This window comes from Chiroxiphia lanceolata, chromosome Z (assembly GCF_009829145.1).
Source record: "Chiroxiphia lanceolata isolate bChiLan1 chromosome Z, bChiLan1.pri, whole genome shotgun sequence".
In the NCBI taxonomy this organism is placed as follows: Eukaryota; Metazoa; Chordata; class Aves; order Passeriformes; family Pipridae; genus Chiroxiphia; species Chiroxiphia lanceolata.
In genome coordinates this window covers 9,682,524-9,708,999 of record NC_045671.1, presented here as the reverse complement: position 1 = coordinate 9,708,999, position 26,476 = coordinate 9,682,524, and the positions used below count along the sequence as shown (strand labels likewise).

General features: G+C 54.3%; 5 protein-coding genes across 6 annotated transcripts; 1 reads left to right on the top strand and 4 right to left on the bottom strand.

Moving 5' to 3' along the window:
• Positions 1-1,835: 1,835 nt before the first annotated feature.
• On the bottom strand, positions 1,836-3,960 carry LOC116780263 (avidin-like). The gene is made up of 5 exons (XM_032674941.1): positions 3,857-3,960; positions 2,862-2,975; positions 2,542-2,755; positions 2,070-2,190; positions 1,836-1,988 (listed from the first exon to the last, which is right to left on the bottom strand). The coding sequence occupies exons 1-5, from the start codon at positions 3,929-3,931 to the stop codon at positions 1,955-1,957; spliced, it is 558 nt and encodes a 185-aa protein (XP_032530832.1). The 5' UTR covers positions 3,932-3,960; the 3' UTR covers positions 1,836-1,954.
• Positions 3,961-6,558: 2,598 nt separating this feature from the next.
• On the bottom strand, positions 6,559-7,513 carry LOC116780485 (avidin-like). The gene is given in 3 exon segments (XM_032675575.1): positions 6,559-6,757; positions 7,184-7,433; positions 7,474-7,513. Coding segments are annotated over 3 exon segments (420 nt in total). The 3' UTR covers positions 6,559-6,627.
• Positions 7,514-7,607: 94 nt separating this feature from the next.
• Positions 7,608-9,236, bottom strand: LOC116780265 (avidin-like). 2 transcript variants are annotated; one of them, XM_032674945.1, is made up of 4 exons: positions 8,940-9,236; positions 8,632-8,842; positions 8,085-8,205; positions 7,608-7,757 (listed from the first exon to the last, which is right to left on the bottom strand). In XM_032674945.1, exons 1-4 carry the CDS (start codon positions 9,009-9,011, stop codon positions 7,712-7,714), a joined length of 450 nt encoding a protein of 149 aa, XP_032530836.1. In that variant the 5' UTR covers positions 9,012-9,236; the 3' UTR covers positions 7,608-7,711. The 2 variants fall into 2 exon arrangements, with proteins under 2 accessions (XP_032530836.1, XP_032530835.1); XM_032674944.1 differs by having other exon boundaries at positions 7,608-7,760; positions 8,088-8,205; positions 8,940-9,234.
• Positions 9,237-16,298: 7,062 nt separating this feature from the next.
• LOC116780262 (non-lysosomal glucosylceramidase-like) lies at positions 16,299-20,024 on the top strand. Its single transcript, XM_032674940.1, has 5 exons — positions 16,299-16,418; positions 16,522-16,740; positions 17,313-17,552; positions 17,880-17,982; positions 19,281-20,024. Exons 2-5 carry the CDS (start codon positions 16,663-16,665, stop codon positions 19,547-19,549), a joined length of 690 nt encoding a protein of 229 aa, XP_032530831.1. The 5' UTR covers positions 16,299-16,418; positions 16,522-16,662; the 3' UTR covers positions 19,550-20,024.
• Positions 20,025-24,724: 4,700 nt separating this feature from the next.
• On the bottom strand, positions 24,725-26,414 carry LOC116780269 (avidin-like). Its single transcript, XM_032674957.1, is given in 3 exon segments — positions 24,725-24,918; positions 25,351-25,561; positions 26,343-26,414. Coding segments are annotated over 3 exon segments (408 nt in total). The 3' UTR covers positions 24,725-24,793.
• Positions 26,415-26,476: the final 62 nt, after the last annotated feature.

Below are 26,476 nucleotides of genomic sequence, written 5' to 3'. Positions count from 1 at the left end.
AAATGGTGGAGGGGATGGGAGCTATGTGTCCTTGAGTGACCTGGGAACTCTCTGCCTCCATCTGCTTAGGTGGCACAGCAGCTGCGCTGAGACAGATGTTGGCAGCAAGATGTTCAGTGTTGAGACATTTGCAAACGGTCGACAGAACAGCCCCTGCAGAAATGGTTGTGTAGGACAGTTTTCCGCATTGTGGTTAAGACATGTAAGTGCTGGAGGACTCCTGCAATGGTGACTCCTGCATTCTAACAGTGACTGTCTGTTTGAGGGATTTGTGCTGGGTTTGCAGACCAGCACTGTGAGCGGGTCTTCCAGCTGGGTAAAACCCAGTGCTGATGGATACCTAATGCTCATAGAGAAGCATCCTCAACCTTAGCCACCCTCAGAAGCCTGCAGGTGCCACCTGACACACCATGTCTTATCATCTGCCACTAAGATGCTGGATGTGTTGTAGCCTTGCTGGTTGCCCTCATATAGGGACTGGCCTTGCAAACAGCTCTGCCAGCCCATGCCCACGGTATTTCTCAGCAGCACCGTGGCTGCCTGCAGGGGTTTGCAGGTTGCTCAAACTGTGGTCAGCACTGCTGTCTTGCTGGAGCACCCCAGGAATGCTGCACAACCTCTGGGTAGTCTTGCTCTGGGGAAATATTGGTATGAAAACAGTAACAAAGTCAGGTGGATGCAGGCTTAATGGGGTGCCCCACTGCTGAGCTGGCCCTGCTCTGGGGGGAGAGCAGAGTCTCATGGTCCCTGTGCCTCCCACTTTCCTAGCTCTCATTTTCCTCTAAAGCAAGCAAAAAGCTGTGCACATACATACATGCATAGCAGAGGGCTGGTGTAAAGTTATTCTGGTCAGAAAGGCTGTAAGGGAACTGAAAAAGCTGGAGAAATGCCAGCAAAGCACTGAGAAGGGAACAGCAGCATCGCTCTAGAAGCAGAAGATGAACCCCAAGGGGAAAGATGTGAGAAGCAAACCACATGCAAGCCTGCAACAAGGCAGGCTAAAGCACAGAGCAGGTGGCAAACTTGCTAAAGCCACAGATGCTGTTAGCAAAGCTTTCCCACAGCATTTGCGGCAGGAAAGGCAGGGGAGCAGTGGGCGGCGGCAGCCCCAGCAGCTCAGTCCTATCCTTAGGCTCCTCAAATCCCAGGCAGTATGCCAACTCAGGGCTTGCATCACTGTTCCAGGTTATTTTGAGAATCCACAACACAAGGACTAAGTTTCAGTTTCAGATTCAGAGCTGTTTCGTGGAAATAATTTTTTTGGCTGAAGGGGGTGTGTAAGGCAGCGCTGGCATGCACTGCCCATTTTGGTAAGTCACATAGTCCATCAGGCAGAGATTTGAGGCTGGATTTGTAAGTCATCTGATTTCCAGTAAATCACACGTTTCCCTAGGAAGAGTTTTAGGACAGGATGTACTAAAGCTACTGGCACTGTGATGCTGGTACAGAGCAGTCCTTGACACTGTCCAGGAGTATGGACACTGCCAAGAATGCTCACCTGCCTGCTCGAGGGCTGTCTCAGGCAAAGGGGTCTCCCAGACATATCTTTGGGGTGCAGAAGTGCTCCCCAGCCTACCCTCCCATTACACTCATGAGGCTTTGAGCAGAAAAGAGCGAGTGCTGGTCACACTTAGTGTCAGAGGGTCACTTTGGGGATGCACCATCCTGTTTGGGCTGGAAAAGGGGATTTCTAGGGGCCAGTCTCTTCCCAGAATAGGACAAAAAGAGTTTCATCTTGCACCCACCACAGCGTTTTAGCCCAGCTTTCCCAGGACATATCCACAAACTGCACAAGGTTTGGTTTAAATGAAAAATCTTTAATGTTATATGGTACTTTTTGAAACATTTTTCTCCAGAGCTGATAACAACAGGGGATGCTGGTACACACTGATCCTGCTGGTACACACTGATCCTGGTCTGCCAAACCTGGTGAGAGTGAGACTTCTCCCTTCTTTCAGCCTGTCCGAATGAAGGTGTTGTGGCCAGTCCTGTGAGGAACCAGTAGCCCATTGGTGCCCAGCCAGCAGAGGGGTAGGAATCCCAGATGGACTGGGTGTCCTTTGGCTCACCTGGTGGCTTTCCAGTCACTGGGCAGGGAGTCGACCTTCTCCCGCAGCAGCCAAGAGGTCTGCAGGACCTCGTTCCCATTGTCACCAGAGAAGCACTGGCCCACGAAGACAGCTGTGGAATCTGGAGCAGTGGTGGCTTTTAGCACCCCAGCAGGACCCCAGCTGATTTTGGAGCTTCACAAGCACTAATGGACTTACTGCTCATGGAGCCCGAGCGTATCTTGATAGTTGTAGGGAAACGTTGCGTGGCAGAGATATTGCCAAAGCAACTCTTGGTGCCATTTCACCCAAATAGTGTTTGGGATGTGTCCTGCTGTCTGCAGACACCATCCACAGTGGGGAGGGATCAGGAAAGGACAGACGGGGGACAGGAGAGAGAGCACAGGGATTGGGATGGGCATTGGGACATGCATGAGCTCCCCTCCTCATCCCACTACCCCACCCACAAGCAGCCATAGCTGCAGCTACAGACCTGAAAACTTCTTCCAGTTGACAGTGAAGCCGAAGGTGCACTGCCCATCCTTGTCCAGGTGCTGGGAACCAACAAGGGGGGATGGCTGGATGGGTTTGTCAGTGCTTGACACGGCGGTGTGGTACTCGCCAGAGAAGTTGCCCTCACTGTCGACCTCGAGCACGTGCATCTTGGAGCCCAGATCATTCTCCCACCAGCCGGTCAGGTCGCACGGCTGGGGACAGGCAGATGTGTTGGGGGGGCTGCCTGCACACAGCCCCTGCCCCGCAGGCTGTGCCCCCTGCCTGCACCCCCAGTTCCCATGGGATATTGTCACTCACCTTACCACCCCCTGTGGGGCGTTTCTGCCAGCGGCCCAGCCACCGCCTGCTGTTGGTTGCCTCATTCTCAGTGGCCTTATTCTCCCTTGGGATCTCTGCTTCCTGGCAGAGGAGCTTGGAAAAGAAAGAAAACACAGGTCAAGCCGTGAACAGTGGCACTTCAGGGTGTCTCTGAAGCCCCATGAGTGCCCAAGCATTTGTTTTTAAAAGACACAACTTATAAAGTCGCTGTTATCTCAGCCGTGCCAGGAAGGTCAAAAGCTGGAGTAAGCCGAGCAAAGGGGAGAGGTGAAGAGGAAAAGCTAAAGGTGGGAGCCCTCGACTGGCAGGAACACAGAAGACGTCCCCTACTGTAGCCCTGCCAAGTGAGCTGTGAGAGCCCAGGGCACATCTGTCCATGTCTGTGGGGACATGTGCAGTGCTCAGCACTCATGTGTGGCATGAGTGGGGAGCCCTGAGGTCCGTGGTGGGCTGTGTCACAGCCAGAGCCCTGCACATCCCACCTGCAAGGCTCCACTTCCACTTCTAAGCACTGCCTGTCCTCTCCCATACTGCACCTTCTCAGTCACATCGCTGGGGCAGGGGCCCCATCCTTCCCCTGCCCCAGTTCACCTCCACGTCCCTCGGGGAGAAGTGCAGGGTTCCCACATGCGTGCCCCCTGCAGCAGGGAAGGCATCCCCATGTACGTTCCTCTCGGGGACTCGGACAGTCCGGGAACATCCCTTCCCTCCTCGGAGCGTCCCTCGTCAGGGACGCCATCTGTGTACCCCGTGGAGCAGGAGGTCCTCCAGCTGTCGGGGATTCCCCCCCCCCCCGCAGATGGGGAGGTGCGTGTCCCTCTCCCTCAAGCGCTGCAGCTCCCCCGTCATATCCCACCACTCCGGTGACTCTCCTACGCGTGTCCCTCCCCGAGCTCCGGGACCCCCAGATGTGCTCCCACTGAGCCTCTCCCGGGGCCGAGTTTCCACTCGTGTGTCCCAGCAGAAGCTCCCACCTGGCATCCCGCCGCGGCCGCGGCCGCTGCCGCCCCGACGGGCAGAGCGAGGACAGAGAGGAAGCGGCGGCTCATCGGGATGCAGTGGCGAGACCGAAAGTCACCGTGCCAGTGCCGCCGGCGTGTTTTTATATCCCGAATCCTTCGCTGCTTTCCGGGAAAGCCCTGGGGCTTGCCGGAGAGGAACGGGGGATGGGAATGGGGATGGGGACAGGGACGGGCATTGGAGGAGAGGAGGGTGTTGAAGAGGCGCGGGAGTTGGGAACGGGGGTGGGAATGGTGACAGGGATGAGGGATAAGGGATGTGGATAGAGATGGGGACGGGGACAGGAACAGGGATGGGGCTGGAAGCAGGGGGGGGGGGGGATGGGGACGGGGCAAGAATGAGGCTTGAAGATGGGGATGAGGGTGGGGATGGGGACTGGAATGGGGCTGGGAATGGCAATGGGGAATGGAACAGAGGTGGAAATGGACATGGGGTGTGGAACAGGGATGGGAACAGGGATGAGTGGGAACCAGGATGTAGGAGGGATTGCGTGGGGATTCCCACTGGTGTCACCCACTCTGGGGGACCTTAGCCCCATGTCTACTGGTTGAGGGTTGTGTCTGGGCTTCCACCCTGCCCCACAGGAGTTCCTGCACCCCAAACCACTCCCTGGTCACTGCAGAGGATGGACAGAAGGACAGGGAGTCATGAGGTCTGGGCAAGGGTATGTGTGTGTGGACAGACGGTGACCTGCAGTGGGTGCAGGGATTTGGTAGATGAAGGAAATGAACCTGCTCCAACAGCAATAGGAAAACCCCAGGTGTTGTGAGCTGGAGGGGGGTAGCCCTGGTTGCACATACCAGACAAAAGCAAAAGGGCAGGATCAAATCAGGTTCAGAGTCAGGGTGTGGAGTGTTCGAAATAGCTTTTGATTGCAGTGTGGATGGCACTGCCGGTGCTGGTTTCTTGTAAATGCTGCAGTTTTGCTTTCTGTTTCTTTGTTTAGCAAGTAGAATACTTAGTTCCTCTCCTATCCCATGGGCTCCCTTCTTATGAGACCCTAAGAGACAAGGAATTTGCAGTCATGTGGGTAATGAAAGGACAGAAATGAAATCTTGTGCCCTGATCCTGCAAGGTTCTCCATGCCCCCTGTCCCATCATGTGCTCACTCACCAGGGCTCCCAGCCTCATCTTCCATTCCCATGGGGGTCCCAAGGCTTTGACCTTACAGACCATTCAGAGAAACCTTTGGGGACCCAAACAACCAGCTCATGGTGCTACTGACAGCCACAGTGGGTGTTTGGAGAGAGGGAGTGTGAGAAGGAGACCATTATGGCCAAGGCAGTGCCAAGGATTCCAGTGGGCAATGGGGATGAACTGGGGACTGGGTGTGGAAGGCAGGGGTGAAGATGAGAGTGCAGGGGTGAGGATGAGGCTGCAGGTGTAAGGATGAGAGTGCAAGGGTGAGGATGAGAGCACAAAGACAAGGATGCAAGGGTGAGGATGAGGATGCAGGGGTGGCTTTTGAACAAAAGCTGGACCACCAGGCACATCAACTAGTTGTACTCAGTATAAGCAACCCTTGGAGAGTCAGTGCACTCTTTGGGAGCTGGTGTGGTGCTAAGAGCAGCCTGAGAGCCCAGCATGGAATGAGGGAGAGGACTGGAGGCTGAGGAAGGTTTGGGAAGGGCAGGCACACTGTGAGAGGAAGAGAATGACCAACAGGCCCTGGCACTTTCTCGGGGTACTGTGTGTTTTCTGCCCCAGAATCCCTGCCCCATCCGGCAGTTGCTTCCCCCAGCCATCCTGCAGTCCAAGGCAGGCTCTGCACCTCTCCCTGCCCACACAGCTTCTCTCTCTGGTGCTCAGGAGCAGGAGCTGGGAGCTGCACAGTACAGATTATGTAACTAATGAAACTTCATGAGTTGCTGAAATGATGGATTAGTGAGTTCCAGTCTCAGTCATATCAGTGCAAAGGGCCCCTGTTTGGTTTGTTCCCTTTCCTAATTAGCTGATAAAATAAAGTTTAAGGTACAGATGACATCCTGTGAATTTGAACATCAGAAAGGATCTGTACCCTGTTCCACCCTCTTGCTAATCAGGGAACAGGCAAGGATTGGGAAATACATGCAGAGCTGTGCACATAGACCACGGAGCCCTTCAGTATCTGGCTTTAGCCACCCAATGTACCCAGCAGCTTCCCCTGGAGCTCCAGGTCCCTCTCATGTTCCCTCTGGTATCCAGCATGGGTTTTGGACCACGCCAGAGACACAGGATGAGGCCAGGTGACAGTAGTGGCTTGCCAGCATGCAGCCTTCACCCTGATCCCTGGCTGTGGGGTATCCCGCTGCTCCACTCTGGGAATGCTGCCTGGGGCCACCCAACACAAGGCCCCTATGAATGTCTCAAATATGCATGGGCAAGAAGGCACCTGCTGAGGCCTGAAGCCATGGTCAGGAAGCAGAATTACCCAGCTACCGTACTTCTCCTGTCCCCCAGCCCTATCCCTCCCAGTCTCTCCAAAACACTTCCCTCTGCTCCCCCAGTCACCACCCGTCCCCCACCTTGCTCTGCCCAGGGCCACGGAGTGGCTGCTTGCATCCCAGGGACACATGGGGCACGGCTCTCTGCCAGCTGGAGAAGGCTTTATTTGCTCCATGTGTGGGAGCAGCAAGCTCTGGAAAGGGGGAGCCCCATCAGCATGTTGCTGGGTGCCAACCCTGCAAGGAAGACATGTCAGGAGGAGGGGAGTGAGGGCTGTGGGGTGGGAGGGCCAGGACAGGGCTCAGCTGGTGGCTTTCCAGGTGTCCCTGTGGGATGGGACCTCTTCCCACAGGAGCCATGTGGTTTCCAGTGTCTCCTTCCCACAGCGATCCACAAAGCACTGGCCTACAAAGGCTGTGGTGGAGTCTGGCAGGGTTTGAGAGAGGCAGAGGGGGCTGAGGGCTTGCACCTCAAGACAGAGACACCTGGGCCACCTGATGTTGGCAGACAGACAGACAGACAGACAGACAGACACCACGCAGCACATTCCCTGGACAGAGGATGGACCTGCCTGCCAGATTGGCCAGATGGGCTGACTCCACATCACCCGGACAGACAGATGGGCTCCAACTCTGCCATGTCCCTCAGACACACAGATGGACACCCCTGCCACCTTTCCCAGACAGACTGCCCCACTACCCACCCCAGACAGGCACCTCTCCCATCAGCACATCCCAGGGCAGAAGCAAGTGTGTGTGGCCAGTCTGTGCCCATAGTCAGAGTTCCTCTGGACATTCTGAGTGCTGTGGGGGACCAGCTGGAGGGCTCCCCACTCCCAGCACGGGCAGGGGATCGCCGGCACTGCTGTACCTGAGAACTGTCAGTGCACGGTGAAGCCGAAGGTGGGGTGTCTCTTGGCACCGGGGTGCTGCTGGGCCCCTTGCAGGGGTGACCCCAGGCTCTGCTTGTTGGTGGCTGTCACAGCAGTGTGGTAGAAGCCCGAGAAGGTGCTGTCTGTGTTCAGAGCCAAGAGGGTCATGTTGGAGCCCAGCTCGTTCCTCCACAGGCCCTGCAGGTCACACTGGGGACCGGCAGTTGTGTGGGTGCCTCAGGCACTGCTGAGCCACGGTCCCCCCTCCAGCCCCACTGAGCAGTGGGAGGTGTGTCCCATGGCATGGCCCCTCCATGCGGCAACTGGGAATGATACATTTTAGCAAACAAAGGGTATAAAATTTTTTTTTACATATTCCACATTTTTCAACATCAGGACAGGAAACAGTGGAGATTTGCAACAAAGCTTTACTGGAAGAAACAAGTGGTGGGGCAGGAGTGGGGGCTTCCCCCCCAGTGTTGCTGCCAGCCTGGGAACACCCCTGCTGCCCTTCTCACTCCTTCTGTGACTGCACACGGGTGAAGATGTTGGTGCCGACCCTGCAGGGACACAGAAGAAGATGTAAGGGGAGCACATGACAACGTCCAAATGCACATCCAGCCCTGTATTCTCCCATAGCATTTTCACCTTAGTGGGACTGCAGAGGCTGTTATTTTTGCATGCTTTTACCCATGCAGCAAGCAATAGAGTGAACCTTGCCACTGAACTTTGCTGAGTCGCACTTTTGCAAACTGTTATTGAAGCTGCTTTTGCCAACACCTTCGACAGTGACGGTGGAAGCAACACAAAGCACTCATTTGTAACAGCTCCAACCCCCCCCCAGAGATGCACAGGGGACCTGTACAGGGCAGAGACAGGGAACTCACATAGTGGCTTTCCAGTCATTATCAATGTTGTCCACGTGTGACCGCAGAAGCCACATGGTCTTCAAAGTCTCCTTTCCATCCTTGTCCACGAAGCATTGTCCCGTGAAAACGGTGATGGAGTCTGCAGGGACAGGAGGTGGAGTGATGGATGGCCAGGGTAACAGGTCAGTGCTTGCCCCAGCACACGGGACAGTAGATCCCTGCTGTCCCTGGCCCCTGGGACACTGGGGATGTGGAAAGCAGGCAGGAGGGTTCAGAGGGCTGGGGGTCTCACATGGCAATGGGCAGACAGCTGTGGGCTTCAGCCCCTGTTGCATCTCCTGCCCACTGGGACTGGGAGGTGACAGCAGCCAAGGAGCTCCAGGGACAAGGCTGGGGGAGCATCAGGGGCACCAGAGGGGATGAGAGAGCACTGGTATAGTGCAGGGGAAGGCAGAGAATCAGCAAGGACACTGTGGGGAGGGGCAGAAGAGCTTCCAGGGTATCACAGCAGAGAGGGCAGGGCAGGTCTGGGAACACACCAGGGAGGTTGGGAAAGGAGAAGTACCTGAAAAGGTCCAGTTGACGGTGAAGCCAAAGGTGGGCTGGCCCTTCTGGTTTTTGCGTTGCAGAGACCCTTGCAGAGGTGACACTTTGATCTCATTCGTGGTGGCTGTCACAGCCGTGAGGTAGGAGCCAGAGAAGACACCGTCTCCATTCAGAGCCGAGACGGTCATGGTGGAGCCCAGGTCATTGACCCAGTGCCCGATCAGGTTGCACTGCAGCAGAGGGGACTCAGTACCGGTGCCATAGCACAGCCTGCAGTCCTTGCCCACCCTGCCCATCCTGCCCTCTGCATCCCAGACCTGATCTTACCTTTTTTGGAGAGAGGCTGTGAGCCCCCAGGGCCAGGCCGAGCACCAGGAGGAAGACAGTTGCTTGCATCATCTCTGCAGCAGGCAGACAGCTGATGTAGCTGGGGATGTGCTCCTTGCAGGACTCTGCCAGTGCTCCTGCTCCTTCTCCTTTTTATTGCTGCCAGGGCTCAGGGTGGCAGCTCTGGCCAGGGCATTGTGCAATCTGGGTGTTTCCAAAGTCTTGGTTCCTAGCCATATGAGGGGGTAATTGCAGCAGATATTCCCAGAAAAGACTGCTGGAAATGCCCCTCCTTGCTTCCCCTTCACATTGCAGATCAAATCTGGCTTCTGCCAGGACTGTTGGCAATAGTGAGATGGGAAAACCCCTCTCTGGAGCTTTTGTCCATTCTGCCACCTATTTGCCACTTCACTGCTGTGCCCCAGAGTGCCAGGGAGCCTTAAAGCCAGTGCACCTCAGACTGGCCACAGAACACAGCTCACCCTGCTCTTCCTCACCAGACATGATCATGCAAACCCACCCAGCATCCGGATTCCCTCGGGACTTTGTTTTTGGCCCTCCACACTCAAAGTGCCCCGTCCCCTCTCGCCTGGAGCTGACATGAAGGTTTGCTGCTCTTTTTACAGACTGGCTTGTGTTTCTTGGAAGGAAATTATTTAGTTAATGAAAACCCAATATTCCCTGAATATCTTGGACATTGCATGTTAATGCTGACAAAAGCTGTACTTACGCAGGGATTCTTGAATCTCTATAAGTACATATTATATAACTCCCCTTACGTTACAGTTGTTGCTGGCCAGGAAGGCTGAAGTGGCTGGGTTCATGCCAGAGTTTCTCCCCCATTTCTCAATGCTTTTCAAGGCAGTCTCCAAAAATATATGTTTTAATTCCCCTAGTCCTCATAGCAAGAGGTGATGGAGCCCTATTCACCAGGAAATAATCCTTTTCTTAAAATGGAGACAGGGCAGCTCTTGGCCACATCTCAGAAATACTTTTCAAATTTGTCTTTCTCTTTAAAGTCACATTTGAGCCCCAGTTTCTCTCTGACAGTAAAATTCAATGCTATCCAGGCTGGAGAGCCCTGCATTTCTGCTGCTGGCTTCTCCACAACCTCCTTTCCTCTCTCCAGGAGTCCCACAGCCCTCCGGCACCCTGCCTGCAAGAGATCCCTGTCCAGAGGGCTGGCTGCCTGCAGGACGTTCCTGCCCCAGTAGTTGTTGTCTCAGAAATTAACTGCACAACAAGGTATGTTTTCTCACATAGCTGCTGTTTGCTCTGACTGTTTTTGGCAAGCAGGTGCTGCCTGCAGTGTGGTCGACCCTTTAGGTCAGGGTTGGTCTGGAAAGGTTTCCGGGGGCAAGAGGGGCACACATCACCCCTCTCTATTACACCCTTGCCATCTGCCCTCTGTTATCACCCCCTCTCTATCACCCCCTCGCCATCACTGTGGTTCAGGGAGCTCCTGCTCCAGCAGAGACCCCGGGGATGGGCAATGCAAGGTCTCCATGCCCAGCAACCCACAGCTCATTCACAGCTGTAGGTTCAAGTTTAGCATCACACAAACAATATTGGTTATTTCTGTCCAAAATCTTTATTTTTCTTGTATGTAACACTCCCTGTCCCACTGGTGTACATTCCAGGTGCAGGCATAAGTTCAGTGCTCAAGGAGGCAAATTTCTTGACCAGCCTCAGTTGAGTTAAAAATAAAACAAGCCAAGAGCTGGGGTATCTCCATGGGTTTGCACCCTTCAAAGGGCAGAGAGCAAAGCAGCTTGGAGCTGGCAATCATTGCTATGGCTAAATTCTGCAATGCCATTCCTGAGCCCTGGTGCAGCAAGAAGCGGGCAAGGGACAATGGGCAGGCAGGGAAGTAGTGCAATGCAGAAAGCACTGAAGAAGCTAAAAATTGACAGAGCTGGGGTTTAAAACACATCAGTATTAGGAGGTTATGAAAAAAAGAAAGAATAATAAGAAGAAAGGGTTAATAAATGATTCAACTTGCTTCCTCAAACTGGGATTTAATCAGCCTTGAAAAACAATAGTACAGGCTGTACTGTAATGAAAATCTGTGACTAAGGACTGTCCTCCCTCTCTGCAGCTCTGCCCATGCAGAAGCTGCTGAAAGCTGAGCCTGTCACATAAAAGGTTTATGAGGTGATAGGGCCAAAAGAGGAGGAAAAGGCAGAAATATCCCTTTATACAGACTGAATACCTCAACCTTTGAGAAAAAGCCTGCAGACAGCCTGTTGCCTGGCGTTAAAGAACAATGCAGGTGGGTTGCAGCAACACCAGCCATGTCAGAAGCTGTGCTGGCTTCAGTACCTGTTCTTGTCCCTTTCCAGCTGGATCAGGACATCATTGCTGCTGTCGGTAGCTTCCAACACAAGACAAGTGGAAGTGGGAACTGCAGGTGAGCCACACCGATGTCTCGGTACCCCTGTGCCCACCAGCCTCACCCTGGGGACCCCAAGGGAGGGACTCGGTCCCTCTCCATCATCAGTGGGCTCTGCCATGCCAGGATGACACCAGCTGGTTGGGAGGAGCCACATCTGGAACAATATGTCCTTCCTGGATATTGTTATTCCTCTACCCACACGGATGCAGGAACACTTCCCTGGGGAGTGAAGAAAGGCCCATGTGTCACCCACTTGACAGCACTGGGCTGCTGCAGTGATCCCCTGCCTGCACCAGTTTCCAGGACAGGCAAGCAGAGGATGAATGGTCACAACAGGTAGGACAGGCTGCTGCCTACCCCAGCCCTGAAGGCTATTAAGGATTAAGGGAGCACTAAGCTCTAAAGTGGACAGAAAGAGCTTATAGCCCTTCCTGTATGTCCTCAGAGCTCTCCTGCCCTTCACTGCAATATTCTCAGAAATCCCCTGTCCTACCTGTGGTGTCTCCAGACCTCCCCTGCTCTCCCTGTGATGTCCTTGATGCTCTTTTGTCTGTCCAGCTTCATCTGACCTTGCACAGGTCCCCTGGGCATCCCCAGAGGGGATGGGACTCTCCCACCATGTGGGTGTCCTTTGTCAGAGGGTCAGCAGCCCCTCCTATATAAAAGGGGCTGAACGGGCGCGGGGCAGCAGCACAGGCAGAGCCACCACCACCAACGCCATGGGGACCCTCAGCTGCTGCTGCTGCTCACCCTGGCCCTGCTTGTCCTGCACGAGGCTGCAGCCAGGAAGGTAAGGGCAGCCCTGGGGCAGTCTGGCCCTGCTGAGCCGTGCTGTGCTGTCCCAGGGTGCAGGGTGGCTGGATGAGGGGCTGTGTGGCCTGGCTGTGCCATACCATGTCATCTGATGAGCTGCATGCTCTTGTTGTGCCCTGCTGTGGCATCTGATGCCATCCCACTCCGTGCCATGCCATCCCACAAGCAGCATGAGTGACCAAGAGGCTGCCAGCTCTGGCTGTGCCGCCCCTGGGGGTGCTGTTGGTCACCTCCCCTTGGTATAGGAGGGTATCCATCACTCCCAGCTCTCCCTTGCCCTCCCTGGGAGGAAGAAGTGCTGTCCCAGCCGCTGCCCATGCCATTGGTCCCTGGTGCCACACAGAGGGGCCTTGCAAGCCCCATACATGCAGGACACATGTCCCACTGCTTAGGGAGGCTGGAGGGATGGCTGTGACTCCTCACTGCCCGAGGTACCCACACAGCCCCCAGTCTTCATCGCTGTCTGTCTGGGGACGCAACAGGAAGGGCAGTGGATCTCCCTATCCCCCACCCCTCCCGAACGAGGCTGGCATAGCCTTCAAGTGCTGTGCTGACAGAGAAAGGAGAAAAAGGAAACAAGGTACCCAGCCTTGGACAGAAGGGCACATGATTTGGTTAGTGCCAGCCTCTGGCACAGCTGCTCACCACAGAGTCCTTTTCTGCCTCCTGGCCTTGCCCTGCCCTGCAGGCAGCAGAGGAGCCAGCAAGGGGCAGGGGGCAGGTCTTGCCAGCCATCACAGCTGGAGAGGTGGTTTGGTGCCTTTAGCAAAACTCCACAAGAGCCAGCCATGATTTGGGCTGGCCCCATCCCTGCATCCCAGCCCTCCAGCCCAGCCCCAGAAGAAAAACGGAAGCAGCAAGGGTTTCCTCTTCTGACCTGGTCCTCTGGTAAAGACGACAGTAAAGAACAGAGGCAGCCAGACAAATTTATTAAGAACTTCAAGTGATTTATCCCCTTAAATGTGCTCCACTGCCTGCCCCCGGTGCCAGCAGGGAGGGGGGCCATGGTACCAGACCAGGACCTGCTGCTTGGGCTCAGATTGTCACCGTCCAGGGAGCCGGGTCTGCCCTGGGGATTGCATCTGCCACAGGCCTTCCTGGGGCAGAGCCACTCAGTCTGTGCAGTGTCACCCAACCACAACCACCAAACCCATGTGCCTGCGTGCACCAGTCCAACATCCTCACACACACATGCACACACATAAGGTCCCCACTTTACCCTGCCCTTTGACTGCAGGAGAGGTTTACTTGTACCTAACACTAACCCTTCCCCCTGAGCAGGCTGAGAGTTCATCCAGCTAGTACCTCTCAAAAACCAGCTTCTCACCCTCAGTCACTGGCCAACTCTCCCACATCTCTTGGGAGTTTGCTTTGGGGACCTGGCCAACCACACCACCCCCATCTGTTTTATGGTCTCATTTCTCAGGCTGAGGACTATCTGAGGCCCTGACTTTCTCCTGACAAGGTGATATGGTTTGAAGCTGGCTCCCTGCCAAGTCTCCAAACCTTACCACAAGAGTTCCCCCCCCCCCCAAACCTCAGGGAGAAGAGGGAGAAAAACAACTAAGAAAACCCGAAATGAGAGAGAGACAGCTAAAGTGATATATATAAATATATTTACATTTATATTACAATTACATACAATTAAAATATATACAATTTCACAGGGGAAAGGGAAGGGGGAAGGGAAAAGGAACAAAATCAAAATAATATATATATACATATATATCCCAATCAGTAGCCTGAGATCTAGTAACTAAAGAGTTAGCAAAGAAATATCCCACCACTCTCCTTGGGACAACCGAGAGTCGCTCGGGGACGATTGCCGGCAACCTCTGCCTCCCAAGGTCGACAAGGCCTTACCAGGCCTCGCTCCCCAACCCGGCAGACTCAACAGCAGGGAACCTGCACCTCCGAGCCGCCGGAAGGAAAGAGAGCGAAGGCCTTCCCTCCTTTCTTCTTATAGTCTGGCTTACGTAAAAATCATAGGGAATACTGGGTAAATCACGACCCTTCCTTGGTTACAAACTGGTCACCAAGGAAGGCCTAGACCAAACCACCACACAAGGCCACAGGCCCATTTCTCATTAGGTTGTCTTGACCTCTGCACCAGCTATAGGAGGCATCACAATGCTTTCAAGAGATGGGACACTGGCCAGAGTTGGCCAACAGACAGTCCAGGATCAGCAAGGCTTGAGGAAACTTCCTGCCAAAGGCAAAAGTTACAGCCAAACTGGTCTGATGACAACAGAATATATCTTGCAGCTACAAAGTGAATGTTGTAGATACAAGCAGATTTGTTTGAGTAAATCCTGGGAATTCTGGGGAAAGAAAGTGCAAGTAAAATTCAGCTTCGGTTCAAGGGAAAAACAAAAACGGCTTAGTTTGAGTGATTTCCAAAGCAAGTTAATCCTTTCAGTTTTGTAATCAGGTGATGATGCAAAGGGTCATGGCCTAGAGTGAGAGAGTTTGAGAGAGAGAAGACTGGGGATGAAGAGGTCAGACTCAGAAGCGCATGACCCCTGGTGGTTTTCTCTCTGCCAGGAGATACTAGAACCCTTTTTCCAAAGTGAAAGTTAAAGACTTGTGAAAGGTCAACAGTGGTCATCGGACAAACAACTATTTCAGGTGATTACCAGGACAAAAAACTCCCTCCTAGAATAAGGGGAAAAAAAAGTTCAAAACACTAAGGCTAGATCTGAAGACAGTTACCAGAATAGACTGAATTATCACGCTGAGCAAGCTCTTGCCAAAACAGAAAAAAAGAACAAAGAAAATTAAAATGAAACCCCACAAACAAAAAGAAACCAAAAGCAACCAACCAACTCCACTGGAGCACAAAAACAACTGACCAGCCAAGCAAAAAGCAGTCGAGCAGCAGTGCAAGGAGGACTGCACTGAGATGAAAACACTCTTCACACAGTTGAAGATAAACAAAATTTTGTGCCACTTTTGTTATTGACAGTAAAAATAGGAAATGTCTGTGCAGCAGAAGTCATCGAGTAACCACAGCATCTACTTGCAAGAAAGGGAAGATCTGGGAGTCTCATCAGCACAGCCCAGGGACTTGCCAGAGCCTGCTTGCCACTCTGGTGACACCAAAGCCTGGGGAAGCAGAGGCTGTGATGACACCAGGCAGGAGCTTGCCAGGGGAGGCTGGACACTTCAACCAGACACCTTGGCAGACTCAAGGGAAAATCAGCAAATCCCTCTCAGCTCTGCTAAAGCCAAGCATCCACACAGCCATTCTTCCTCGGTCTGCCTCTACATAGAAGCCCACATGCTGCTCCGGGGATCACCGAAGGGCTGGTGTGAAGCAACCATCTCTGGCACGAGCTTTTGGGGCACAGTTTCCTCAGGACCGGGTCACAGGCTTCTCTTACATTTCATTACTGACTTGTGCACACAGCAAGGGCATATTAATGAGGTTACAAAGAGGAGCACTGCCAGCCAGGCAAGGGATCAAAATACATGGAAAAACACCTCAATACTCATAGGAACAGAGGAGACAAGTTCATCAATCCCACCTCCAGTGAGCTCAAACCTCACCAGAGGGCAGGGAAGAGTGCCACCTTCAGCAACACAAGTCCAAGGCTAGGAAAGGCAAGGGACATTCTGGAGTGCACCACTTTCACTGTTTCCTCCCCAGTGGGTATTACTGCAGGTCTGGGCCAGATCCTGCATAGGAGGATGAGCCCAGGCATAGCACCAGTCCCACCCCTCACAGGAGGGCCTGACTCCAGGCCCATTTCTCATTAAATGTCACAGCATTCAGCAAAAAATGCTCCCAGGTAAAGTCACCTGAAACTGCCCTCCTATTTACCAACAGATGATGAAGTGGTTCATCACCCTCCCACACACAAAGTCACTCCTTCCTTCAGTCAGCACACTTGTCTGCCTCTCCATCACCACCAGAAACTTTTGGTCTGACAACTGTCCATGAGGCATAAAGAATCCATACAGTGGCTCTCCAGTGCTCAGCTCTCTTCCAGATATGGCACCACCAGCAGCTGCTCTTCCCATCCCACCACACCTGAGGAATCTACAGCCAGTTCTTCTCTTGCAATTGAAGAGTAACAGACTGGAGGGACCCAAATAAGCCATAGTTAACTCAGATATCAATTTTGGATTTTTTAGGGCAGTAAATAACATGTGGAAAATTTCATACACTTTTTTCTCTGTTTTTAGACAAATAGTGTTTTGCAGGCAAGTTTTGCCGCTGGGAACTGAATCCTGGCATTTATAGCTATGAAACAGTCATCGCCAACCAGGTAGGTACAGCAGGGTATGCAGGGGGAGTCAGTGGCACTGCAGCAGCCTGGACCATTTCATTGGGTTCATCTCATTCCCTACATATGTTCCTCTCCTCCCCAGTTCACCGTGTGCCTGCGTTGCAAGGGGCAGACGATTTACCAGCAGGTCTTGTCTGTGGAGAGACCCAGCACTCTGCAGAGCTGGAACTGGGGCTACTGTGGCCACTATGCCTTTTACCACGCCCTGTACCCTCGGGCCTGGATGGTCTGTGAGCTCCCGGGGCAGAATGTGGTGCTCACTTGCCGACAGGTCTCTCCCGTCATCCCCCATGATTATAAGGTAAGGAGGTGATGACATCCCAAAGGGAAGAGCTGCTTATTAGCTGGGCTTTCCCAACATTTCCCTGTGTCTCTGCTCAGCAATGGTCCCAAGCAGGGGGAACCCCTGCAGCAATGCAGGAGCTCGGGATGGCAGTAAGGGATGGCTCAGCGCTCCCTCATGCTGCTCGTGCTGGCTCCCAGCCCCAGATGAGGGTGGCAGGCTGTGCTGCTGACACATCTGACCTTCCTCTTACCCCAGGGAAGCACGTGAGCCTGTATCAACCTGCCAGGCAGCTGAGGGATGAGACACTCAGCTGAGCCTTAAACACTGCTTTCCGTCTCCCTCTTGTCGAGTGTGGTGTTTGCTAGCCCAGGGCTCCTCTTCTGAATTTTGTATTACCTGCCCCATAAATTCCTCTGCTCCTGCTGGTCCTCCTCAGCTTGGCAACAGACTTCAAGACTGAGTTGTTCCTGGTGCTCTTGATCCTCCCCCTGTGTCCTGCATGGTTTCCCCTGCAGTGAGAGAAATCATCCTCTGGCAGCCAATGGTGGAGCACCAGCCATGTACACGGCATTTTCTGTCTCTGCCAGGACTCCAGCCTGCCAGTGGGAGTGTTCATTTGGGAGGTGGAGAACGGGAGGGATGAGGACGTGGAAGTGTCCATCATGTTCAGCCTGCAGAACGGCATGGGAACGAAGGAGGACAGGAGCGGAGGGCACTGGAATGAGCCCTTCGCCCTGGAGAAGGATGGCGAGCGAGTTGCTGGAGTCCTGCTGCACCACTGCACGAGTGTGAACCCCTTCACTCTCGCCATCTCTGCCCGGGAGAAGGTAAAGAGCTGCCCTGGTGCTGTGGCTCCTGCTGGGGGGTGGGGCTGCTTCCAGGCAGCCGATAGTTGATGAGCGTGTCAATGGGTTGGGGCCAGCAGCAGTACTCAGTGCTTGCCTGACTTCAGGGGAGGGGACATGACCTCCCTGTGGGCAGGAGAGAAGCTGTGGGTGAAGCTTGCAGGGCAGTGGGTGAGTAGGTTTGGAGTTGCAGTTGGAGGGCAACAAGTGGGGAGTGAGTGTGATGTACCAGTGTTGTTGTTGGGGGTGGAGAGCCTGCGTCTGCCCCTCCAAAGTACCAGCCCCTGAGGATTCTCTTCCCTTCTCCAGGCTGGCACGGGAGTCACCCACCTGACGGCATTCAATCCTATGGGATTGGGTAGAGAGGTGTGGCAGGACCTCCTGCAGGATGGCAGGCTGGATTCACCCACCGGTGAGTCCCTCCATCCTCCATGGGACACGTGAAGGGGGAGCAGGGGCAATGAGTGACCCCTGGTTGTGGGGCACAGAGTACCTGAGCCAAGGCAAAATTCCCTTCCTCCAGCCACCTTGGTGCCATTGCTAAAAGCTCTGTGGGATGCCGTGGCTTCTTCCCAACTTTAGGCTGTATCCAACCTTTCCATTGCTTGTCCTTGCTGTGCTTCTCTAAAAGAGTGGTGTTCACACCACTTTGGAGCTGTTCCTGGCATTATTAGTTCCATGTGCCAGTATCTCCTTAGTCTGTGTGGGGTTGCCCACTGAGCTCAGGTTTGTGCTGGGTAGCCAGGGTGCTACCCAGCCGCCTTCCCTCAGTCCCTGTTGCCAGATGAGTGAGCTGTGTCCCGTCAGGTTGGTTCCAGCAGGCATTTAGCAGCCCTTGGCATTTTGTACTGCCATCACTTACTGTCTGCTTGTTACTGTACCAGTTCCCCAAAGGTCTCCAGTATTCCCTCGATAACTCTGCATCATCCTTCAGCTGTCTGCTCGCTCCCTTGGGAGGAGCCTGGAAGCAGCCTTGCTTCAGACAAGGTACCAGCCCTTGCTGCTCACCTCCTCTTGCCATGAAAGGTGACCATTTGCCTAATGTCTCTGTCAGCTTTTAAGCAAGGATGATGCTGACAAACTAGTGATGCTGACATTGGGTCTTTGCAGTATTTCTTTAACCTTATATTATGTAAACGAAATGTTTGTCTGAATATTTCCGGAAAAATAAGCTTCCTGCCTGGATGCATTCAGAGCTCTTCAGGCTATTGGGGTGTAGTTTGCTTCATGAATGCCAGATATTATCATAGTCAGGATCTGTGCTTATGTTAAAATTGTTGCTCTAATGAGTTTACCTTGTACACATGTCACAACCAGCATATAATTATGCAGCTGCCTCAGGGCTTTTCTTAAATACCAGCATGGCTCAAACACCCTGCAAAAAGCTGGAAGCAATGACTGTCACCAGAAGGTCAGTGTCTCTGAGCAGAACGGATACAAAGTCATGGGACTTCTGTGCCTTCCACTCATGCCTGGTGGCTTTTCCTGCCTGATTTGTTCCTCTGCCTTGACGGACGACTCCGCCCATGGAAGCATCTTTTCCTGCAGCAACAGTCATCCCTTAAAACCGCGGGGCTGTAACTTCCAGGTTGCAGTGGGTCTGTGCTATACCCAGAGGGTCTCAATCCCCTCTGGGGTGTGTGTGATCTTCATTTACTCCTTCACAGGAGTTCCTTGGTCTCTTACAAATACAAACATTTTTCCCATCAGGTAAAAGCAGACAGACGGAGAAGGGGGAGGTGACGGCAGCGGCGGTGTGTGCCAGCTGCAGAGTGCCTGCCCAGGGACACAGGACACTGGAATTGGCCCTGGCTTGGGATATGCCACGTGTTCACTTTGGCTCCAAGGAGAAGTTGCACTTCAGGTGGGTGGGTTGTCTCCAGTGGAGCCTGTGCCTCACCTTCCCCATTGCTCAGGGCTCTGATGAGCCTGCAAGCTCACCAGCCATTCCAAACTGGGGCTGGTCTCTTGCCCAGTAGCACAGGAGACCTCTTGTGCAGTCAGAGGGCTGGGTAAGGTGGGGACCTGGCCTGTAGGAATAAAAAGTGTGTGTGCATGTGTGTGTGAGGATGTTGGACTGGTGCACGCAGGCACGTGGGTTTGGTGGTTGTGGTTGGGTGACACTGCACAGACTGAGTGGCTCTGCCCCAGGAGGGCCTGTGGCAGATGCAATCCCCAGGGCAGACCCGGCTCCCTGGACGGTGACAATCTGAGCCCAAGCAGCAGGTCCTGGTCTGGTACCATGGCCCCCCTCCCTGCTGGCGCCGGGGGCAGGCAGTGGAGCACATTTAAGGGGATAAATAACTTGAAATTCTTAATAAATTTCTCCAGCTGTCACCTTTCATTCTTCATTGTCTTCTTTGTCAGAGGACCAAGCCAGAAGAGGGAGCCCTTGCTGCTTCCGTTTTTCTTCTGGGGCTGGGCTGGAGGGCTGGGATGCAGGGATGGGACCAGCCCAAATCACTATAAAAGCCCACTTTTTAACGGCGGGGTCCATGAAAATACCCCTGCTTGGAATGTGTGTGGAGTTTCCTCCCTGGAATGGGGACACACCTCCAGGCTACTCCTGGAGTCTGAGCAAAAGAGATTGGCCCACAATCATTGGTATGGGTGGGTAATATCAGACTCTACTTCACAATTGGTTTTGTTGGCTTTAATATAGCTTCAAAATAGTGGCATTGTACTATACTAGTAGCATAGTAGCCTTCCATTCTGTGTAGCTTCCATAGCTTCCATACTGTGTAGTTAAAGGAAGATATTTTTGTCTATTGTAGTAAATCACTTACTTTTATAAAAATATATCTGGTTTGCCATCCTTAATTCTGTGCCAAGACACAGTCCCGCTTTCAGCTTCACAAAGCAGTGGGATGCATGTCCCATGGCAAAGACTCTCTGCCTGGGATCTGGGACTGCTGGCACCAGTGGGATAGCACCTCTCCCTCCCTGAGCAGGGCAGGGGAGAGCTGGGGGTGCTGGGTACTGCCCTATACCAGGGTCAGGTGACCAACAGTACCCACAGGGCCAGCACCATCAGAGCTGGCAGCCCCTTGGCCACACAAGCTGCGCTGTGGGATGGCATGGCATGGCATGGCATGGTGTAGGATGGCATAACATGGCTTGGCACAGGATGGCACAGCAGGGCACACCCAGAGCATGCAGCCCCTTGTCCACAAACACTGTGAGCTGGGGTGTCACAGGACAGCAAGGCATGGCACAGTGAAAACACGCAACCCCCTCAAACCCTGCACACTCTGCCCTGGGGCTGGCACAGTGTGGCACAGGACAGCAGAGGATGGCATGGCACAGCAGGGCACCAGAGAGCAGAACCTGGCACAGCAACAGCAGGCAGCCCTGTGCCTGCTCACAGTGCACCACAGGGATGGTGGTGCACAGCATGGCACAGCCAGGGAGTCCAACCTCATCCAGCCACCCTCCTCCCCGCGATAACACAGCACAGCACGGCCAGACTCTGCCCCAGGGCTGCCCTTACCTTCCTGGTTGCAGCCTGGTGGGGGATGAGCAGAATCAGGGTGAGCAGCAGGCAGCAGCCAAGGGTCTCCATGGTGTTGGTGGTGGTGGCTCTGCCTGTGCTGCTGCCCCACGCCCGCTCAGCCCCTTCCATAGCAGGGGGGGCTGTGGTTGGGCAGCAGCCGCCCCTGCCGGGCCTCCTGCCAAAGGGCACCCATCAGATGGGAGAGCCTCATCCCCTCGGGATGGTGATGGAGTCCATGAAGACAGTGTGGGATGGGGCAGGAAACATGGCCAGAGCAGCAGGTCAGAAGAGCATCAAAGATGTCACAGAGAGGGCAGAAGCATCTCAGAGTGGAGGACTGGGGAGATCTTGGGACACCACAGGAAGGGCAGAGAAGGTCTGGGAACACCACAGGGAGTGTGTAAGATCTCTGGGGACACCATATGAAGGGCAGGGGATCTCAGGGGACGTCACAGTGGAGGACAGAGGAAGTCTGGGGACACCCCACAAATAGGGCAGGGGAGGTCTGGGGACACCACAGGAAGGGAGGGAGATCTCTGATGACATGACAGTGCAGGACAGGAGAGCTCTGGGGACACCACAGGTAGGGCTATAAGCTCACTCTCTCTGCCTCAGATCTTTTTTATTCTAAAGAACTCCCTTATCACTTAATAGCCATGAAGGCTGGGGGAAGGAAGCAGCCTATCCTGCCTGCTGTGACCTTCCTTTCCCCACTTGCCTGTTCTGTGAGCTGATGCAGGCAGCACATCGCTGTGGTGCCCAAGTGCTGCCAGCAGGTGACAAATGAACTTTTCTTTGCTCCCTAGGGGATCGTTCCTGGGCAGAAGAATAATGTTCTCTGGGAAGGGCAAGTTCCCAGACGCAGTCCCTCCTTGACCAGCTGATGTCCTCCCATGGCAGAGCCCACAGCCAAGGGAGAGGGACAAAGGTGCTCTCCCTTAGGGTCACTGTGGTGAGGCTGGAATGGTACTGTGGTACCAGGATAAGGGTGCAGCTCACCTGAGCTGTCCATCTGCATTTGTCTTGGAACACAGGTATTCTGGAAATACCTGCTGAAACCAACCTCTCACATGGCTGGTAAATTTGGAACCACCCAGATTGCACAATGCCCTGGCCAGAGCTGCCACCCTCAGCCCTGGCAGCAATAAAAAGGAGAAGGAGCAGGAGCATTGGCAGAGTCCTGCAAGGAGCACATCTCCAGGCACATCAGCTGTCTGCCTGCTGCAGAGCTGGTGCAAGTAACTCCCTTTCTCTTCGTGCTCCATATGGGACCCCGAGCCCTCTGAACCCCCCTGCCTGTTTTCCACATCCCCAGTGTTCCCAGGGGCCAGGGACAGCAGGGATCTACTGTCCCGTGTGCTGGGCACTGACCTACCACCCCGGCCATGCGTCACTCCACCTCCTGCCCTGTCCCTGCAGACTCCATCACCGTTTTCACGGGACAATGCTTCGTGGACAAGGATGGAGAGGAGGTTTTGAAGACCATGTGGCTTCTGTGGTCACAGGTGGACGACATTGAAAATGACTGGAAAGCCACCAGATGAGCTCCCTGTCCCTGCCCTGTATAGATTCCCTGTGCATCCCCAGGGGGTTTGAGTTTCTTATACCGTCACTGTCAAAGGTGTTGGCAAAAGCAGGTTTAATATCAGTTTGTAAAAACGTGACTTAGCAAAGTTTGATGGCAAGGTTCATTCTATTGCCTATTGCGTGGGTAAAAGCATTCAAAGGAAAAAGGAGTGAGAATCAATTTAGAATGATTTATATGGAGACTGGAGATGGAAAAGGGTAAGGGAGATGCTCCCATTAAATCCCACTGGAGTTCAGAGAGGAATTTCTCCTTGCTTTCTGAGCTGCTGAGAGATCCTAGGTGTGGCTGATTCCAGTCCTAGTCCAAGACTTGTTCAGTGCTTTCTGTCTAAAGGATTTGGCAGCATTTAATCATTGATTAATTTAACATGCTAAGGTGCTTTAGGATACTTTGCCAGAATTATGACAGAGACTTAACTATAGATCCGAGCTGGCAGCAGTCCTACTACACTTGCTCTAGGGAGTTTACATCCATTCCCACATGTGCTCAGAGGAAGATGCTGGCACAGCCAACAGGCCAGAAAGCCCTGGGGCGGAACTTGGAGAAGGAACGAGGATGGGAATGGGGATGGGGACAGGGATGGGGCATTGGAGGAGAGGAGGATGTTGAAAAGGTGTGAGAGTTGGGAACGGGGTGGGAATGGGGACAAGGGTGAGGGATAGGGGATGTGGATAGAGATGGGGACGGGGACAGGAAGAGGGACAGGGCTGGAAGCAGGGGTGGGGGATGGGGATAGGGCAAGAATGAGGCTTGAAGGTGGGGATGAGGGTGGGGACGGGGACTGGAATGGGGCTGGGAATGGCAATGGGGAATGGAACAGAGGTGGAAATGGACATGGGGTGTGGAACAGGGATGGGAACAGGGATGAGTGGGAACCAGGATGTAGGAGGGATTGCATGGGGATTCCCACTGGTGTCACCCACTCTGGGGGATCTTAACCCCATGTCTACTGGTTGAGGGCTGTGTCTGGGCTTCCATCCTGCCCTGTAGGAGCTTGAGGCACTGTGTACTTTCTGCGCCAGAATCACTGCCCCATCCGGCAGTTGCTTCCCCCAACCATCCTGCAGTCCAAGGTAGGCTCTGCACCTCTCCCTGCCCACACAGCTTCTCCCTCTGGTGCTCAGGAGCAGGAGCTGGGAGCTGCACAGTACAGATTATGTAACTAATGAAACTTCATGAGTTGCTGAAATGATGGATTAGTGAGTTCCAGTCTCAGTCATATCAGTGCAAAGGGCCCCTGTTTGGTTTGTTCCCTTTCCTAATTAGCTGATAAAATAAAGTTTAAGGTACAGATGACATCCTGTGAATTTGAACATCAGAAAGGATCTGTACCCTGTTCCACCCTCTTGCTAATCAGGGAACAGGCAAGGATTGGGAAATACATGCAGAGCTGTGCACATAGACCATGGAGCCCTTCAGTATCTGGCTTTAGCCACCCAATGTACCCAGCAGCTTCCCCTGGAGCTCCAGGTCCCTCTCATGTTCCCTCTGGTATCCAGCATGGGTTTTGGACCACGCCAACATCCCAGATTGCAATCTGTGGAGCCTGGCACCCAGCTCTCCCCTACATGCGCACGCAGCACCAAACCCACCATCCACAGCAGAAGTTGGAAATGGAGGCAGGGACACAGGATGAGGCCAGGTGACAGTAGTGGCTTGCCAGCATGCAGCCTTCACCCTGATCCCTGGCTGTGGGGTATCCCACTGCTCCACGCTAGGAATGCTGCCTGAGGCCACCCAACACAAAGCCCCTATGAATGTCTCAAATATGCATGGGCAAGAAGGCACCTGCTGAGGCCTGAAGCCATGGTCAGGAAGCAGAATTACCCAGCTACCGTACTTCTCCTGTCCCCCAGCCCTATCCCTCCCAGTCTCTCCAAAACACTTCCCTCTGCTCCCCCAGTCACCACCCGTCCCCCACCTTGCTCTGCCCAGGGCCACGGAGTGGCTGCTTGCATCCCAGGGACAAATGGGGCACGGCTCTCTGCCAGCTGGAGAAGGCTTTATTTGCTCCATGTGTGGGAGCAGCAAGCTCTGGAAAGGGGGAGCCCCATCAGCATGTTGCTGGGTGCCAACCCTGCAAGGAAGACATGTCAGGAGGAGGGGAGTGAGGGCTGTGGGGTGGGAGGGCCAGGACAGGGCTCAGCTGGTGGCTTTCCAGGTGTCCCTGTGGGATGGAACCTCTTCCCACAGGAGCCATGTGGTTTCCAGTGTCTCCTTCCCACAGCGATCCACAAAGCACTGGCCTACAAAGGCTGTGGTGGAGTCTGGCAGGGTTTGAGAGAGGCAGAGGGGGCTGAGGGCTTGCACCTTAAGACAGAGACACCTGGGCCACCTGATGTTGGCAGACAGACAGACAGACACCACGCAGCACATTCCCTGGACAGAGGATGGACCTGCCTGCCAGATTGGCCAGATGGGCTGACTCCACATCACCCGGACAGACAGATGGGCTCCAACTCTGCCATGTCCCTCAGACACACAGATGGACACCCCTGCCACCTTTCCCAGACAGACTGCCCCGCTACCCACCCCAGACAGGCACCTCTCCCATCAGCACATCCCAGGGCAGAAGCAAGTGTGTGTGGCCAGTCTGTGCCCACAGTCAGAGTTCCTCTGGACATTCTGAGTGCTGTGGGGGACCAGCTGGAGGGCTCCCCACTCCCAGCACGGGCAGGGGATCGCCGGCACTGCTGTACCTGAGAACTGTCAGTGCACGGTGAAGCCGAAGGTGGGGTGTCTCTTGGCACCGGGGTGCTGCTGGGCCCCTTGCAGGGGTGACCCCAGGCTCTGCTTGTTGGTGGCTGTCACAGCAGTGTGGTAGAAGCCCGAGAAGGTGCTGCCTGTGTTCAGAGCCAAGAGGGTCATGTTGGAGCCCAGCTCGTTCCTCCACAGGCCCTGCAGGTCACACTGGGGACCGGCAGTTGTGTGGGTGCCTCAGGCACTGCTGAGCCACGGTCCCCCCTCCAGCCTCACTGAGCAGTGGGAGGTGTGTCCCATGGCATGGCCCCTCCATGTGGCAACTGGGAATGATGGCATGGGCACAAGCTGGGACAGCATTTCCCTCTCCCTGAGCAGGGCAGGGGAGAGCTGGGGGTGCTGGGTACTGCCCTATCCCAGAACCAGGTGACCAACAGGGCCTACAAGGACAGCACAATCTGAGCTGGCAGCCCCTTGGTCACACATGCTGCACTGGGGCATGGCATGGCACGGCATGGCATGGTGTGAGAGATGGCATAGGATGGCACATCAGGGTACCTCAAGGCTGCATCAGAGCATTCAGCCCCTCACGCAGAAATAACATAAACAGTGTGAGCTGAGGTGGCACAGGACAGCACAGTGAAAACATGTAAACGTCCCCCCCCCAGGCCTTGCACACTCTGCCTCAGGGCTGGCAGAGCATGGCACAGCACAGCATGGCAGAACAGACTGTGGCACAGCACAGCACAGCACAACGTGGCACCAGAAAGCACAGCAAGAGCAGGCAGCCTCCTTGTCAGCTTACATTGCACCCCAGGATGGCAGAGCCTGGCACAGCAACAGCAGGCAGCTCTGTACCTGCTCACAGTGCACCACAGGGATGGTGGTGCACAGCATGGCACAGCCAGGGAGTCCAACCTCATCCAACCATCCTCCTCCCCGCGATAACACAGCACAGCATGGCCAGACTCTGCCCCAGGGCTGCCCTTACCTTCCTGGCTGCAACCTGGTGAGGGATGCGCAGGACCAGGGTGAGCAGCAGGCAGCAGCCGAGGGTCCCCATGGTGTTGGTGGTGGTGGCTTTGCCTGTGCTGCTGCCACACGCCCACTCAGCCCCTTCCATAG